This window comes from Peromyscus maniculatus, chromosome 1, assembly GCF_049852395.1.
Source record: "Peromyscus maniculatus bairdii isolate BWxNUB_F1_BW_parent chromosome 1, HU_Pman_BW_mat_3.1, whole genome shotgun sequence".
NCBI classification, from domain to species: Eukaryota; Metazoa; Chordata; class Mammalia; order Rodentia; family Cricetidae; genus Peromyscus; species Peromyscus maniculatus.
In genome coordinates, this window is record NC_134852.1 from 130,303,669 (window position 1) to 130,318,697 (window position 15,029).

The 15,029-nt window shown below is 46.6% G+C and overlaps 1 protein-coding gene across 1 annotated transcript; it reads right to left on the reverse strand.

Annotated features, from left to right (window-relative positions):
• Positions 1–649: 649 nt before the first annotated feature.
• Positions 650–14,348, reverse strand: Crym (crystallin mu). Its single transcript, XM_006985719.4, has 8 exons — positions 14,090–14,348; positions 13,361–13,514; positions 11,403–11,465; positions 9,948–10,049; positions 8,247–8,430; positions 2,733–2,854; positions 2,019–2,103; positions 650–965 (listed from the first exon to the last, which is right to left on the reverse strand). The coding sequence occupies exons 1-8, from the start codon at positions 14,257–14,259 to the stop codon at positions 901–903; spliced, it is 945 nt and encodes a 314-aa protein (XP_006985781.1). The 5' UTR covers positions 14,260–14,348; the 3' UTR covers positions 650–900.
• Positions 14,349–15,029: the final 681 nt, after the last annotated feature.

Genomic DNA, 15,029 nt, shown 5'->3' on the forward strand with positions numbered 1-15,029 from the left:
GGGGAATGAACCTAAATAGAAGACTCCTGATACTTTTTTTTTTAATCTATTGATCATGAGACATGGTCTCTTTATGGAGCCACTGGTCTCTCAGTTATAAAGAACCAATGGATTGTTTTCACCATGGATTCACTAGGTTCAAGTGAATCACATGATGTTGTGGTTTCTGCTACCTTTGACCAAAGGAGCCTCCTTACCTATGTTTCTTTAAACATTTAAAATAGACACATAAAGCTATGTAACATATGATTGGATGTATGTGACATTTCTTGAAGAGGCAAATCTGTAGTAGTATAAACCAGAGACTGGGAAGAAGCAGGCAATGATTCTGTGAGAACCAGGTTTCTTCAGGGGATGGGATCATTCTGGACTTGGCCGTACAAACCTCACCCAAACCCATTGAATGATATACCTTAAAGTCATAAGGAAGTGTGTTTGCCTAGCATGTGTGAGTCTCTGGGTCTGATTCCCAGCATGGTAACACACACACACACACACACACACACACACACACACACACACACACGTTTTATAATAAGTTCTACTCAATTAAAATGGAGAAAATATTATTCCACCTCCTCTAAGGATTGAGTGAGCGTTTGGCCCCTTCATTTCCCTTTCACAGGAAGTTATCAAAGGACACACTGGAGAAATGGAAATGCTTTATTTCATAGACAGACAAAGCTAGTGAGATGGAGAGTAGGCAATGATGACATCACCTTGTAACAGAAGAAATAGTTACCTGGTTTAGCTACCCAACTACAAACACGAGTAGGGATGTCGGCACTCAAAGATGAAAACCACTGCAGTTCACGGGGACTAAGCTCCCTCTTTGATCTGGACATCCATCATGAGACAGCCTTTGAGCTGTAATGGCGGTCAGTGCACAGCTCCTTCCTCTCACTTGCCAGATGACCAGGAATCATACACGAGTTTGGCTGCCACCAAGTCTTCCACTGCCATCCCTGCAATGGACAGAAATTTGATTCACTTCTTCTTCCAGAACAACTTTGCCCCAAAGAACCCTGGCTGTCTTCTGATACCCTGTGTGGGGATACTGCTAAAGCCCATAGGGATAATAGCAACTGCTATCCAGAGGTGCACTCAGACTCGGTATACAAAGGGCTGGTTAAGAAAAGAAATGTGATACTAAGCAAGAAATACCCACATTTTATAACCTCCAAGGTCTAGTTCAGAGGTCAGCAACATTTCAGTAGAGGCTCAGTGAATAGTCTAATCTCTATAAGTCATATGGTCTATGTTACAACGGTTCAGTTCTGTCCTTATAGTGGAAAAGTACCCATAGGTCACAGGTAAGCGAATGAGTCTGTCTGTGTTTTGATAAGATTTTTTTTTTTATGGACACCACAACTTGAATTCCCCCCCCCCACACACACACACTCCATGCCCTTCCCTGTCTGTGTGGTTGATGGCTGTAGGCTGATGTTAGCTATCTTCCTCAACTAAATTGTTCTTCATCTTATTTGTCTTTCATCTTGTTCTGAGACAGGGTCTCTCACTGAGCTTACTGATTCGGCTGGGTCAGGTGCCTCTATCACTTCCCTCTAGCTGTTAACAGCTTTGTTCCTTGCTCTCTTCCTCTGAGGGATATCGACTTCTAAATCCATTTATGTCTAACCTGAGCGATTTAGTACAACACTGGCGGTGTGCAAATTTTTCCTTGTATAGCTCACTGATGTCACAAGAACTCAAGGTAACAGGTGGTGAATAAACTATGGCCTTCTATAGCGTGCACTGGATATGTGACCTTAGATCACTTGCCTAAGGTCACATACCCAGTGCATGCTATAGAAGGAATCTAATCCAGGACTGCCCAACTCCAGAGTTCATAGGCTCACCTACTCCACCAGAACATGTAAATGATTGATCCAAATGATGGACTCTGCCATGATTTCCCAACCATTCACCCACAGAGCCTGGTGACCCATTCGTTTCTCCTTTCATCTGCCTTGTGCTCTGGTTGTATTTGTGCCCAGGGGGCAATCTGTTGGTCTTACCCAAGGATTTGAACACCGTGGTCTTCTCACAGTGTGCAGGCTTCACTCCTGATATCACTTCTCCAAGCTCAGCGAAGATGTCAGCCTGTGAAACAGACGCATGCTAACCAGGGCAGAAGCCACCACCCTAGGCCAGCACACGACCTTCCTGAGTAGGAGAGGACAAAAGCAATTTTTGAAAAGGCCATCTGTGAACTGGACGGTGTTAGGAAGCATCTGCCCTCTGGTATCCTTTTGGGGCAGCACTTGTGTTTTTTTTATTCCGTGGACACAGAGATCATTGTGTCTGGAGGCTGCCTGCCAAGTCCCTGTCTGTGAAGAAGTTGGTGTGCTAGTATCTGACCATGCACTTTGACACCTCTTCTTGCTTCCATATCCCGATTATAAGTGGGCATAGGCAGCCAGGGGATACACAGTCTTACTGTGCTGTCATATTAGAAAGGTTTCCAGGCTGCAACAGACTTCCCATCCCACCGCCTGATCACACAGCAAACTGGAAAAAAAAAATCAACTCTCCCTCCAAGCAGAAGGACAAGAAGACACATGTCATAGCCATATGGCTATGTTTTTCTAGAATGGGATTACAAAGCGCTGCAAGATGTTTAGGAATGTCTTCCGCACCAGAAGGTGAGATGACCAAGGTCCAAGGGGAAAGCAGTGAAACCCTGGGAAGCAGGCCAGGGCCAGTCAATGTTCTGCCCATGAGTGGCTCACCCCTGACAACAGAACGTCCCCTGACTCCTTCAGGGCGGCCTCCCGGGAGTCCACATACAGCACGGCTTGCTTCATGAGCTCGTCATCCAGTTCTCGCCAGTCAGGTCTGCTGGCCCCAACGGCTACAAGATAGCAAAACAGACTCTGAGCCCAGGAAAATCCTAGGACGCATTAACAGAAAGAGTTGAGCAGGGGACCAGTTGGGATATTTAGACCAGAATTCCTTCTCATCTCTTAGACCAAGCTTTTTCCAATCAGTAAGATAGAATACTTGTTTAAAAAAAAACAAAACACCTACAATTTTTCCTTATTCTTTTAAAAATTACGTGTGTGTGTGTGTGTGTGTGTGTGTGTGTGTGTGTGTGTGTGTGTGCAGGCACATGTGCATATATGTACAGGTGCATCTGAAAGTCAGAGATTAAGGGTGTTGGTCCTCAAGATGGCTGTCTATCTCGTTTTGTGAGACAGAACCCCTCACTGAGACACAAAGCTTGCTGTCAGGCCAAGCTGGCTGGCTAGTGAGCCCCAGTGGAGATTTTTCCATCTCCACTTTCCCAACACTGGGATTACAAGTGCACACCTCCATGCCTGGGAATTAAACTCAGGCTCTGATGCTCATGGTGAGCCCGTTATGAACTGAGCCATCTCCAAAGCTCTTTTTTTCTATCTCACACCCTACTTCATTCCTGCAAGATTTTAAGATCACTTAGCAGCACTCATTGTTTTTTTTTTAAAGATTTACTTTCATTATTTTAAATTTATGTGTGTGTGTGTGTGTCTGGTGTGGGTATGTGCATGTGAGTGCAGGTGCCTGAGTAGGTCAGAGGTCAGATGCTCTTTAGAACTGGATTTATAGGCCACCCAACATGGATGGAAGGAGCTGAACTCAGGTCCTCTGCAAGAGCAGTACACATTCCTAACCACTGAGCCATCTCTCCAGCACAGCACTCACTTCTAAAGCAAATGCTGTCCATGTTGTATTTTCCAGATATGCTATTTATGGACCTCACGTAGTCTTCAGTGTCTGATTCCATTCATAGATGCACACATTGAAGCTGTGAAGAGTGAAGGGGCCTGCTACCCAAGTCATCAATGAATCTGGGTCAGAGAGAGCTAGGCTTTCACTCAAGGGTCTCCTCTTGCCAGGACTGGCACTAACTGCAGAAGCCACACAACCGAGACCAACTGCTCCTCATCTTCAGTGGGTTTGCTCCTCAGTCATCCCTGTTCCTCCCCCGAAACTGTTTTTTCTGTAGTCTTGACAAAGAGGCCAGTGTTAAGGCCACAAAGAAGCCATAAGAAAAAGACAGTCGGGAGGGCTGTAACTGTAGCTCCGTGGCACAGCACCTGCCCCGCATGTGTGAGCCCCTAAGATCAATCCCCAGTACTGGCAGAAGGGGGAGAAGAGAGAAAACCTGGACTTGAGATGGTCTTGACAAAAAGAAGAGCAATGATGGGGGAATGACCCTGTGGGTAAAGCACATAGCATGCAAATGTGACCACCTGAACTGAACTCTCCAGAATCTGCAGAAAGCTCAATGCCATAGTGCACATCCCAGTGGGAGGCAGAAACAGGAGAATCCCTGGAACCTCTGCGGCCAGTTAGCTTGGAGAACACACAGGTGAACAGCAAGAGATGCTGTCTCAAACAAAGTAGGAGCCAGAACCGATAGCAGAGTTTGTCCTCTGACTTCCATATGTGTGTGTGTGTGTGGGGGGGTCATGCACGTGTACACATATGTTTTTTAAAAGAAAAAAACAGGAAGAGGAGGATAAGGAGGATGAAAAGGAGGGTCGGGGAGGAGGAAGAAAAAACCAAACAGACTAAACACCCCACAAAACACAAACGGGCTGTTAGGCCTTGGTTATTGACCTTGTCCTTCTGCAGACAGGAGCAATGAATCCATTGCATCATGTCTCCTGTTACAAGGACATAGGATAATGCACAGGCTGTAACCAAATGCCTGCGGAGCCAGGAAGAAATGAACAGGAACAAAGCCAACAGAGGGACTGGAAATATTGTAGTCCTGGTCACACAGAAGAGAGTGCGTATTTCTCCAGGGGACAGTCATATCCAGCTCCAGCTAATGACTATTATGTATGAGTGCATATCCTCTGTTACCAGACTGCCCTCCATCCCCACTGTTTATGAAGAGGAGCAGGAAATCTATTTGCATATGTTATTTCTTATTACTCTGTCATCCAAACCAAGCAGCTGCTGGCTGGAGCCAGCGCCAGGGTAGCTAGGTGGTCTTTGAAATATTATAAAATTTTATCCAAATACAAGGCAGCATTTATGTGCCTCCTTAGAGTGCTGTCCATGTCCTAATGTGTTCTCTTTCCTGTCATTATGAGCTCTGATTTCCAGAGAGCAGTGTTACAATGCTCATCTTGAAGGCTGTTGGTGAGGGATTCTATAGAAGAACAGTACTCACTAATGAAGCTTGTAAATAAATCATAAGGTGGTGGGAAAAACTCCCAGTTTCTGGGGCTGCCCCTTCCCTGCTTTTTACAGACAGCCCCTGCCTCCAGCAGGATGAATTCCCAAAGGGCTGTGTGAGGCCACTCAGGAAGACGCAAGTGGACCAAACAGCAAATCAGCAGTCTGACCCAGATCAGAACTTGGCCTTGCTTCAGCGGGGCTAGAAAGAGTAAAGATCTTGGAAGACTTGCTGATGAAACGAATGGGATGTGGGTCTAGGAGTAAAGAAGTGTGATGTGGGGGGGAGGTTAGAGCCAGGCCTGCCCTTTAGCGGGGCTATAAACAACTAAAATATGTCTTTGGTGTTTCACTGTTATCACTGAGACACACTTTAATAAAGCATATTTGAAAGATCTGTGAACACACAAAGAAACTTTGTCCCTAGGTCAAGGGAACAAAGAAGTATCTTGACTCCATATCAGACCATCCCCTTCTAGAAATATATACATATTGAAATAGATATGTAGATAGATAGATAGATAGATAGATAGATAGATAGATAGATAGATAGACAGACAGACAATGAATTTAAAGAACTCATTGTAGCTGGCTTTGGGGATGGTAGAAGGTGCTTAGGAACTAAAAGTAACCTCCAGAAACAGGTCCTCTGTCTATAGCATATGGGCTGGACCCTGCTACCACAAGAACCTGGAAGAGGACCTTTGATACTAGATGAGGTTATAACCCAGAGAACACAGATTTCATCCTTGTGAGACTTTAAGCAGAGGACCAGCCTAACCTTGAATGGATTCTCACTGGTTGTGTTAAGTTTGAAAACAAAATAAAAACCAAGTCAGTCAGCTGCAGCTTCAGTTCTGCCCTTGGGAACACATTTCACCAAGAACTGTCCCTCTGGATTCCTCAAGTCCTTCCAGACAGTTTTGTTCCAAGAAGCACACCTCGATCCACCTTTTACCTGCCAACTAAGCCACCTCTTAGCTTCTTCCTGGACCTGTATCATGGCATCAGTTCCCTGCAGACTGAGACCTTGACTTCACTTTGGCCTAGTCCTCAAATTGCTGTGTTCACACCCTCTCAGAGCCCTTGCTTGTAGTCTTCTGTCTGCCTAGAACACCCTCTCTTCAGTCCTTGACATGACTTGCTCTTCCTTATCATTTGGGTCACAGCCCCAAGTCACCTCCCCAGGTAGCTTTTCTGGTAAGTGGATCAAAAGGATCCACCTCAACTTCTCCCTTCTGCTTCCATTGTCAGGCTCTTACAGCATCCTGTTTGTTGTACAGCCTCCTCACAAGCAGAATAAAGCCAAGAGGAAAGCCATGACCTCAGATGCTCCATTTACTGTGGCATTCCCCCAGCAGCTAGAACAATGGCTGTCACATGGTGTAGAGTCAGTAAACATTTATGAATGAACACACAATCTCTCGACTAGAGCCAGTAAACATTTATGAATGAACACACAATCTCTCGACTTGATTCCTGGCTGCTCATCTGCCCATGTGTGCAGAGCGCTCTGCTTCTGAGATGACACCATGTTCTTGTCATTACATGGTGGGGCACTGCTAGAATCCTCAGTCATTGGCTGGATGGCTGCCTGGCAATCGAAGCCAGACTTCTTATTGGAAGATAATGTTGAGTACTGTTCAAGAGCCCAGAGCCAGCTCTGAGGACAGACTACCTCAGTTCAAACCCAACTTTGTCCCCAAGAGTCTCTGACTCTTGAAAGTTACTGAATGTCTCCCTGCCTTGGTTTACTCACCTATAAACTAGGGGTTATAATAATCATTGTCTCTTATCTTAAAAGGTTGCTCTAAGGATTAAGTAACTATATATAACATATATATATATTATATATACATACGAAATATTTATATATCACAATCAAGAGGGTTTGGGAGGTAGATCAAACAGTAAAGTACCTGCTGTGGAATTATGTACCCAGCATCCATGTAAAAACTGTGGTCATGGTTATTCATATCTGTGACACTGTTGGGTGGGTGGGCACTAGACAGAAGTAGGTGGTTCCTGCAGTTCTCTGGCCAGCCAGTCTAGATAATTAGTGAGTGTTGGATGCTGTGAGAAACATGTCTCAAAAATAAGATGGAGAGTAACTGTAGAACATCCAACATCAACACACACACATACACACACTACAAACCCTTAAGGGTTCACATGCACACACACACACACACACACACACACACACACACACACACACACACGACAGACATCTACAATAGTTAAGTATTTTATAGAGGCCATTTCTTTCAATAATCTCTAAGGTTATTTGAAGATCTTCAGAGGCCCCAAGTGTCCTTATGTTTAGAATACCCTCTCCACTCCACCTCCTATTACACATATTTAAAACACCATATGTTAAATCCTTTTTGTGCTGTAGTTATTTTTGGAAATTGTTTATAGTTCTATATGTTAAGAACAAACTATTCAGACCAGAGTGGTGGATCAGGCCTGTCGTGCAAGTCTTGGGAGGCACAGGATGGAAGATTACAAGTTCAAGGCCACACAGAGGGACTTTGTCTCGAATAGTCCATCCAAACAAACCAAAATGAAACACTGTTTGTCCATTAGGATTTGTATGTTGTCACATTTAAGAACGAAGTTATAGTTGACCATTTGTGGCAATGTTCCATTCCACAGGACATTAATTAGTGAACTATTCATCAGTTTTACATTTAATTTTCCTTTCACATTTTGAGACAGTTTTCTGGGCCTATCCCATCTTTCTCTCACCTTTAGGTTCTGAAACAGATTCTCTGTAAGTTGCCTAGGCTAGCCTTCAATTCTCCATCTTGCCGCTTTGCACTGCAGTGTAGGCTTATATACTTCTGATACCCTTAAAAAAGCAGGCATAGACAGGACTGGGGATAGACACTATAATCTAAACACTCGGGAGGCTGAGGCAGGAGGATAGCAAGTTTAAAGCTAGTCAAGATGTATAGCGAGACCCTGACTCAGAGAAAAACTAAAAGATTTGAGCATTCTGTATGATGGAGAAAGCACTTCTACAAACAGAGCCTGGGTCCAGTTTGCAAACACGAAGCCTTTCTACTTACCATTGATGTGAGCCCCAGGCTTCACCCATTCACCAAATAAAATGGGCTCTGTTGCCATGGTGACTGTGATGATGACATCAGCACCCGCCACAGCCTCCTGAACCGATGAACAGACCCGAACATCTCCTTGCACTGTGCTTGCAAACTTCTCTGCGTTTTCCCTAGTGCGGTTCCATATTCTCACCTTAGAGTGGGTAACAAAAGGGACACACTGATGCATTTCTTTACTGCGTATGCCACACCAACTGACACTGCTCTGAGGTGGTGACAAAGCTGTCTTTAAAGACTGGACATTTGATCAAGAACACAGTATTAATTTGAACCGATATCTGCTCAGACAAATGAAAATGACCTCTCCTTTAAAGAGAGTGGGTACTTCCCAGTCTTGGGCCAGGACACAGCCTTGATGGCTTAATGATTACAAAGAAGGGTCTAGAGCCATGCAGGCTTGGCACCAACTCTTCCTTTATGCTATCTCTGCAATGATTTCCCCTCCCATTCAGCCTCAGTTTCCACATCTGTGAAATGGAAATGATAACTGGGCAAAGACAGTGTGGAACCTAGTCTATGTTTGAAGCCCTGCATTGGAGTGTCAGCAGATACAAGACTCATGAAAAGCATGCTTTGTCATGAAAGAGCTTGATCAATGACGTATAGGGAAGGATCAAAAAGCGAACATATTTTAGGTGAATGGTGTAACTGACAAACAGACCAATTATGAAAGCCACAGAATCCTGGAAGGTGCTGGGCTGGAGGTAGATGGATGCTGGCAGCATCAAGAGCAGTGTTCTTGCGAGTTTACTAATGAGTTTCAAAGTCTGGGTCAGAGGCTGCCAGTCTTCAACTAAAAATAAGGCCCCAAGACTCTCTCATCAGGAAATATGGAAAAATTAGCTTTACATCTAAGCTCATCAAGTAGGATGAATGACTCAACACACCCAGTAATAAGTCACTGCTATGTCATATTTTCTGATATGTGCAAATATTATGCAAAATTTAGGTAATCTGCAACAGTGATGTTGGAACCATTGACGGAAACGTGGGATACACACTGTGTGCCGCCAGCAAGGTTAAAGCTGCTGGAAGACGCAGATGAGAGAAGCCTGGAAACTGCTTGCCAGTCTTTGCAAGCAGGTAAGTGGTTATTTTCTTTTTTTTCTTCTTCACCATCTATATTTCTCAAGACAGCAGGATTATTTTTATCATAAAAATGCACACTTCACATCACTTCCACCACTCTCACAGGCAAACGTTAAAATGAAAAAAAAATATATATCATTGAACATTTCCAGCGAAGCGAGGGCCACAGCAGGTGGGAGGTGGCGAGATCTGCTGACAGCAGCAGAAGGAAGCTGCGTCCTCTGCTCACCAGGCCTCGATCTGATTCTGGATCCACGGCCCTAAATTCTTAAAGCCTCTCAGAGCCTTTTACGAGACGCACGGGGAGGGGCTGGAAGTGCAGCTGACACCCAAGGAGTGTCACAGAATCACTTGGGTGGCTGGTGGCATGCCCAGGTGTGTGTCCTGTGAGCCGTGAGTCTGAAAAGAGGTGGTCAGGCGTCCCAGTTCTTGTCTCCATGGGGAAGTCATAAATGTAAAGGGGATCTACACCGGACTCACCCCGCTGTTTGCCTGTGCTGGGTGGTATACCCAGAGGCCCCCGGCCCATCCCCTCCCTCCCCAGACCCCACTGTCACTCACCTCCTTGAAGGAGAACTGCTCTGTGAAGATCTCATAATGACTGTACGCCTGGACCCCAGCCCCAAGGATGCATAGCACGTCACTGTCTGAGGGTTTCAGAAACTGAGAGGAAACAGGGTGGCAAAGGTCAGCGGGTGAAAGCAAACACAGCGGAACGTCAGGGGGCCAGGAGGCTTCAGCCACCCTCAGGAGCTGGTGGGCTTGACCACAGGGATATCACTTTGTTTCCATTTGCCCTCTGCAGAGGAAGGAGCCTTCACTGAGGACCTACTGTGTGCCAGTTCTCAACTCACATGATCTCATTTGGTGTGTGTATGTGTGTGTGTGTGTGTGTGTGTGTGTGTGTGTATGTGTGCACATGCCTGTGGAGAACAGGTTAACCTTAGGTGTTGTTACTCAGGAGCCATCCACCTTCTAAATAACCTAGACACCTGAGTTGCCATGCCGACCCTCCCTTGGGCCATGGCACTTCTGTTATACCTAGGAAAAGCAGCATTCTAAGCCCTTGTCCTTCTTAATGAAAACAAAAACAAATTGTAATCATTCCCACAGAACCCCATTTTCCTCCATGTCCTCTTTTGAGATATGGTCTCATTATGTAGTCCAGGCTGTCCTATAACTCATGGTGATCCTCCTGCCTCATCTCCAACTGCTGGGATTGTAGTTGCGCCGTTACCCTAGATTAATACTCTATTCTAAAGTTCCTTTCCTTACTATCTCTCTACAAACCCTCCATCTTCTCACAGGGTGCCTCTACACTGCTGAGAACATCACCAGTGCCACTTGCTTGGCCTTCTGCTAGTGTGGTCCTCCAGGGCTTCACTCGCTGATTTCAGTCCTCTCTGAAATGTCACCCTGTCAGTGAGGTCATGTCTGAAAATGTCTTCTCTCTAGTCAGAAATAGCAGTGTGTACCTGTAGACTTAGCTATGTGGGAGGTTGAGGCAAGTGAGCCATCTGAGCCTAAATATTCAAGTCCAACCTGGGCAATATAGTGAGACTCCATTTCAAAAAATAAAAAGTCACTTCCATGCTAATATTTTTAATTTTGTTTCATTTCATTTTTCTAACATACAATGTAGATTTTGAAGGGTATAATTTTTTTCAGCAAACTCTAAACATACTACCAATTAGTAAAAAATTATGAAATAGTTAAACATATAGTGACATTTATTAATAATTAGTATATAATATATTAAAGAGCCATTTAATTTTTTTAAAAAGTCAAATCACTTTCCACTTGACTTTTTGAGATGGGAAGATAGGGAACTGAGCATTGGAGGTATTTGGAATTACGTGGCACACAATCAGTAACTTTGTGAATTACTGTGCTCTCTTCATAACTCGTATTTGGTACACAGAGTTCCAGCTATGAACAGAGGCAGCAGTACGTTCCACACTCCTCCCCTCTCCAGATCTAATCTGGCTAGCGCAGTGCAGCCACTGGTCTTCTTACCTTCGTGGCGATGGCAGACACGGCTGCTGTTCTCTTTGCAGTTATGACGTTGCCGTCCATGACCTTGGAGGAAGGACAGACAGTGAGGAAGGTGTCCTCCTGGGACTGCAACCCAGAGGAGCCGCCCTGAAGGCAGCTCCGGGCAGCTCTGTAGAGCTACAGTGCATATGAGACTTGGGGTCAGCTCAGATGCATTCCTCCACTTAGGAGCCCTGCGGCTTTGAGCACTAATCTCTATGCATTGTACCCTTCACCTGCAAAAACAAAGGATGCCTACAGCGCAGAGGGTACTGAGAGTGAGCGCTAAACCCATCTGCATACGGGGAAGCCGTTGTGTATTCGAAACACTCAAGCATCACCCCTCTTGTGTTCTTGCCCTGGGATTCTCAGATCTCCAAGCCGAGGTGAAACTTCAGAGATATTATTGTCACTTCACATCTCAGGAGCTTTGGAAAGACACTATTCCCAGAACCCACGGGCTTCAGAATGACTCAGGCTGACTCTCTGGCTTGGGGTATGCAGCTCAGTGGTCAAGGTCTCGGGACCCATTCCTGGCACAAGGAGAACCAAGACAATTGAGTCCCCAGGGGTGGGATCCAGCTATCCTTGGTTTCCAAGGCTCCCCAGGAGGTTCTGATGCCCAAGGAGGGCTGAACATTTTGCCTGGCTAACAATAACTGCCACCCTTTCATTCACCTCAGCTGACTCTCAAAAAGCAAGTGTTATTATTCTCATTTTACAGGCACGAATCCGAATCTGGTAGCTACAGAATATTCAGCAGAGCCCCAAAGCCCTGCCATCGAGTGTGAAAGGTGGGGATTCCAGAAGTGGGACTTCACTGTCATAGGCAGCATAGATGCCACTGCCACCAGGGGAACACAGGTTGGGAAAGAAGAGCTAGTCCGGCTGGACTCCTTAGGGCTTCGGACATCCAGAGGAGAAGGAAAGGGGTCGCGGGTCCGAGACCCTGCTTGAAGCCCGCTAAGAGTTAGAGTATCACGCCAGTGTTAGTCAGATGGACCTAGGAGTGCTCTTCACTTACCAGCTGTCTGACCTCAAGCCAAGGATCCCTACTAACCTGAGCCTCAGGGACCTCCACAAAAATTAAAGGGGAAACACCTTATTCACACTTACCACTTGGCAGGCTGAGGCAGGAAGATTATGTGTGTGAGGCTGGCCTGGGACACATAGTAAACAGACAGACAGGGCAGTAGAACATAGCCTAGGACTTGATACACCATTGTCTTAGATCGAAGAGGTTTGAAGGCCAGCCTTGCCTAGTAGGAGGGTAAGTTGAGCACAGTGGCTGTGACTCACTCCTAGTCTCCAAAGTGGGGGAACAATATTATGTACTTCCTGGCTGGTTTTATTTATACAGGTAATGTGTAGAATCCTGTCTCTCTCTCTCTCTCTCTTTCTCTCTCTCTCTCTCTCTCTCTCTCTCTCTCTCTCTCTCTCTTTCTCTCTCTCTCTCCCTCAAACACACACACACACACACACACACACACACACACACACACACACACACACACACACACACACAAATGTGAGCTTCTGCTCTTTTCACACCTTGCTAAAAACAGATGTCAGAAAGACACCCACAGGATAGGGGATGTCCTCTGGGGGTGGGGTTCAATGAAAAAAATGTTTCCTCTGCTACTGCTTTAGTTCAAGCTGTGAGTTTGGAGTGTCTGAGTGTGCAACAAGAACACAAACACGAATAACAGGATTGTTATCTCCACAGCCACACGCTTGCAGCCTCTGTGGGCTCAAAGCAGTCCTAGAAACAGACGCTGCTGTAGGTCACCTTTGCATTTTCACATCTGATCACTTGTAATCATATGTTACTCCTCACGGATAACTAGCTTTTAGGCTTAATTCTCGACCTAAGGGACCCTCTCTACTCCAGGGGGTACTTGCTCTACCCACTCTGCCCCAAGGGAGAAAAGGTTGCTCACCGCCAGCAGGGAGCCATTGCTGGGATCAAAGAGAAGCACTGAAGCCTGGTGGGAGGGGACGGTGGATGTGTTGCTGTGGCCCTCGTAGAAGGTGACTAACTTGGTGGTGAGTGCATCCTCAGCAGCACTGTAGGCTGGCATGACTCCCAGGAAGCTGAAGGAGAGAGAGAGAGAGAGAGAGAGAGAGAGAGAGAGAGAGAGAGAGAGAGAGAGAGAGAGAGAGAGAGAGAGAGAGAGAGAGAAGTTTCAGCTCCTTCCAGTCAATGCTAAGTGATCTATAAAGTCTCATTCATCTGCCTTCCTCCATCACTGCTGGCACGGCGCTCCCTGTGCCCTCATTCCTCTGCCCTTCTGCCCTTCTCTGGGGCAGGACTTCCAGCCTGGCTCCGGACCAGAAAGCCATCACAGCTCTGCCACTTCTGAGCTGTGTAAGCTTCAGTAAATCACGTTACCTCTCTGAGTCCCAGTTTTCAGCTAGCAGAGTGACTACCCCAGGACCTCCTCCCCTGCTAAGTAAGGACGGCGGGCCAGTTGAATGACAGCAGGTGGCACCTGTAAAGCGACTTCTTGGCACAGGGCCGGAGGGTAGTGCTCCATAAGCAGCAGCTGTCATTAGCAGAGATCAAGCAAGACCTCTCCTCCCTTCTCCTACCTCTTCCCTTGGTGTTCCTCCACGTCTTTCTTTCGAAACCCTTTCTCCCATTCCCTTTTGGTCCCTTCTTCACTCACCCTCGGTGCTTGGCCACCGGTACCACGGTGCGCACCGGCTGCATGACTCCTCCATCGGGACCTCTGGAGAAGTTGGCCAGAGCGGTCTCCAAAGGCGGGATGAGGAGGCTGGAGCTGCGGAGGTGGTCCTGCACTTCGGCTGCGCTCAGGAACGCTGGCGCCCGCCTCATCTCGCCACCTGCCTTCGAACCCGGGTCCGAGACTCACTCCACCTTCCCGGAGGCGAGCCCCTAAATGAGCGCACGGGCAGCGCAGCAGCGCTGGGCAGGCTTCCCGGGGCGGAGCATCGTGGCCCCGCCCCTCGGGCCCGGCCCCGCCCCCGCCACCCACCCCCAACTCCTAGGTTTCCCGGACACTTCTCCCCAGATTGGAATCAAGGCAGCAGGCTGCAGTGATAATTCTTGAATCTACTGTTCCGTTCCTGTAATTAGCCATCGCCACACCCCTGGGCACGCTGTGTGTGTGGAGAGGACTTTGGGGTTCCACCTTCGTCCCTCCACACCAGCTCCACTGGGGTTGGTATTGTGAGAAAGACTGGAGAGATGACAGGGCGCTCTTGGTGCTTGCTCCGGTGAAAAAAGGCTTGGAGGGTTATGTCATACTTTTAACGCCTTCTGGAGTTTCTTCTATTCCCAATCTCTCTCCCACAACCACACCTAGACATTAGCTGATGTTTTAAACACATAGTTGACTCAGGTTAAACAAAACAACCTTCACCTTAAAGTCTCAGGCAAGAGTAACTCAGTCACATAAAGAGCCAAATGGTTTTTTTTTTTTTTTTTTTTTAAGTTCATGTTGTATTTGAAGAACAGACAACATGCATAAAATGGAAGGGAATCAGCCACGACCGTGACAGCTAACCCTCCACCGTTGATGGAGTACAGATGCCTAACCCTCAAACAGTGGTGGAGGAAGTGCTTTCGGGAAGTCAAAGAAAAGG